This window comes from Lactuca serriola, chromosome 5 (assembly GCF_051521515.1).
Source record: "Lactuca serriola cultivar US96UC23 chromosome 5, Lser_US96UC23_V15, whole genome shotgun sequence".
Classification (NCBI taxonomy): domain Eukaryota; kingdom Viridiplantae; phylum Streptophyta; class Magnoliopsida; order Asterales; family Asteraceae; genus Lactuca; species Lactuca serriola.
The window spans coordinates 281,097,302-281,100,362 of record NC_136412.1 but is presented as its reverse complement, the minus strand read 5'-3'; the positions used below and the strand labels follow the sequence as shown (position 1 = coordinate 281,100,362).

The window sequence follows — 3,061 nt, the reverse complement described above, 5'->3', positions numbered from 1 at the left end:
TTTATACAAAATAACTCATCTACGTGACGATAAATTATTTGCCCTTTTAAAAGAATAGATGTGGCACGTTTATAAAACATTTCACACCCAAAATAACAGGATCATATACACGAAAAAACACATTAAACCTTAATATAAATTTGCAAATGAACGAGACACCAAGTCGTACTAAGTTTGATGTGAGTGACCAATTGATCATGTCGTATATGAGATCATAAATCACGTGCATTGATTGAACGAAACCGGGCCCACCCACTATTAATCCACAGACCACATTGAAAAGAATCAAACAAGAAGGCCCAAGAAGGTAAAGGGCCCACCTCTACTTTATCCACGAATACAATGAGTTCCTACCAACTTCACCTCATCTTTCAATATCAAACATAAAAGCTTCAATCACAATACACACATAATTAATGAAATAAAAAAGAACCAAATTCAATGAACTCCTCATAAATAAAATAAGATAAAAAGAAAGAAAAACAAATAAATTGTTTTCCTTCCTTTTATTACAATCACAAATAAAAATGATTCACAAGAAATTTAAAACTCGCTTGAAAGGGGGGCATGGTCGTGATTCATGAACACGTTAGGGTAAATGAGTCCAGCTAGGCCACCTCCGATAAGTGGTCCAACCCAGTAGATCCAGTGGCCAGAGAAATCTCCACTGGCCACTGCAGGTCCAAAAGATCTGGCAGGGTTCATTGATCCACCAGAGAATGCACCGGCTGCCAAAATGTTGGCACCCACAATGAATCCAATGGCCATGGGTGCAATTGTTCCCAATGAGCCCTTCTTTGGATCACAGGCAGTGGCGTATACTGTGTAAACCAACGCAAATGTGATAACGATCTCCATCACAACTCCTTGAATCGCTCCAACTCCGGCAGCAACACCATGTATAGGCACTGCCTGAAAAAATCACAAGGTATATAGAATAAGTACATATCCAAGATGTACAAAACCACATGGTTATGAATTCTAACTCATTTATGACAAACAAGTCTGTTGAGTTGCATTTTTCAGAAAGTTATGGGCAGACAAGTAACGTTTATTCGTATACAAGTACATACCATAAAAATAAAAACTATAGTGTCTTGTAGTGTTAAAAAAGTAAAAATCAGAATAATTGTGACCCTACTTTGTCATCTTAAAAGAATAATAATAATAGTGGTACAACACTAAGTCGGTAACACTAAAACATAGCCTAAAATGATGATTAAAGCCTCCGAAATCGTTTTGTTTAAAAACATTGGTTGTATTTTAATATTATTGTTCATGATTATATTTATATACATATATTCACCAAAAACGAAGGAAATTATTTTTTTATGGGTCAATGAGATATTTTCATCGGTTAATTTTAAAGTTTCTTGCTTACCAGTCCTCCGGTGACGAAACTGAGAAGGTAGCATGCGGCGACGGAGCCAACTAGTTGTGCAATCCAGTAAATGATTCCGGTTAGGATGGTGATCTGACCACCAACAGCCAATCCGAAGGTGACAGCTGGGTTGACGTGGCCTCCGGAGATGTTAGCGGCGATAGCAACGGCTACGAAGAGTGCAAATCCATGGCAAACTGCCACTGCAACAAGACCCGCCGGATCTAGGGCGGCGTCTGCCGTCAACTTGCCTGCACAAAAGTCAAGAAGATTATTACGTACGTAGGTACAGCTAGCAACGTGAATTTGCATGGGAAATTAATAAAGGGTTTTGTTAATTAAATAATTAAAAGGTATGTGATTCAGTGATTGGCTACCGTATGCGATGGCGGAGCCGACGCCGGCGAAGACAAAGAGGAGGGTGGAGATGAACTCTGCAATGTAGGCTTTGATGGAGCCAAAGCTAAAGGAGTCATCAAAACGACCAAATGCAATTCCTGGCATTTTGGAAATATTATTAAATAATTATATTAAAGAAATTGAGAGAGTGAAGAAGAGATGAGGAGAATTGGGAGTGGCACTTTGCAAATGACACTAAAGCCCCTTTATATAATGAAAGTTTTCAAATATAATAATAATAAAATTAATTTATAATAATTATCATAATTGATAATTTTGTTTTATTGCATACATATCCGAACAAAACCTATTTTTTTATATGTGAAACTGTTGCCTTTAAGGCAATGACATGACACATGACTATTCTTTTATCATTTTTACTATTAATTAGATTATGTTTGATATGCCTAAATTTATGAAACTAGTTAAAAATGAAACGAGTTGATCGGATAAAAATCGTTGCATATATCCTTTATCAACATAACCTCCTAAATTAATGAACTCATAACATATTACAGAAAATGAAATAGACAAAATATTATATGTTAAATGAGTATGGTATTGGGAGGTATGATCCAACTTGAGTTGGAAACTAAGAATCGAAAACAAATAAGGAAATATGTCTTAGTAAACATGTGAGCGTGTTGATCGCGGGACTTGGATAGTAGAAGAAGGAGAACAGATTTATGAACAAGGTTTTCACAGACAAAGTTCCAGTGAATCTCAAAATGTTTCATAAGCTCATGGAAAACAACTTTGTTGCCAATTTGAATAGCGTTATTGTTGTCACAAAATAACGAGGTAGAAAGGGACTGGGGAGCTAGTTACCATGTCAGTCGAAAGCCAATGTAACCAAACTAGTTCTTGAGTAGCATCTACCACATGAAAATTTAATTTCTTGTATGGCCATCGTTTAAGTGTGTTTAAATATTATATTAAATGATAATGTATAAATACTTTACATAACATGTAAACATGATAAACAATAAATTTTATGTAAATAATAACATATTTTTTTTTTAAATTACACTTTCAAAAGCATGGTTCCAACTATGAAGGTAGTTACTTACCTATAAGTCGTCTTATATTTTAGATAATGAATATTAACGAACATAGAAATTCAAATCTATAAATCCTTAAAAAGTATATTATAAATTGGATAATGGGAGTTTAAAGATAGAAAGGAATATAATGCTGTCGATGCAAATATTGTGGGGGTGGGATCCTGGCTGGCAATAACATGCTTCTTATGGAAGTGTCTAGACTCCCCGATACATCATA

General features: G+C 35.2%; 1 protein-coding gene across 1 annotated transcript; it reads right to left on the bottom strand.

Moving 5' to 3' along the window:
* Positions 1-429: 429 nt before the first annotated feature.
* On the bottom strand, positions 430-1,975 carry LOC145054462 (aquaporin TIP2-1-like). Its single transcript, XM_079002666.1, has 3 exons — positions 1,759-1,975; positions 1,382-1,632; positions 430-912 (listed from the first exon to the last, which is right to left on the bottom strand). Exons 1-3 carry the CDS (start codon positions 1,883-1,885, stop codon positions 544-546), a joined length of 747 nt encoding a protein of 248 aa, XP_078858792.1. The 5' UTR covers positions 1,886-1,975; the 3' UTR covers positions 430-543.
* Positions 1,976-3,061: the final 1,086 nt, after the last annotated feature.

Coding starts and splice junctions, on each gene's coding strand:
- LOC145054462 (XM_079002666.1), bottom strand. CDS start 1,885: ATGCCAGGAATTGCATTTGGTCGTTTTGATGACTCCTTTAGCTTTGGC. Junction 1,633..1,758: donor CGGCTCCGCCATCGCATACG/GTAGCCAATCAC, acceptor ACTTTTGTGCAG/GCAAGTTGACGGCAGACGCC. Junction 913..1,381: donor GTTTCGTCACCGGAGGACTG/GTAAGCAAGAAA, acceptor TGATTTTTTCAG/GCAGTGCCTATACATGGTGT.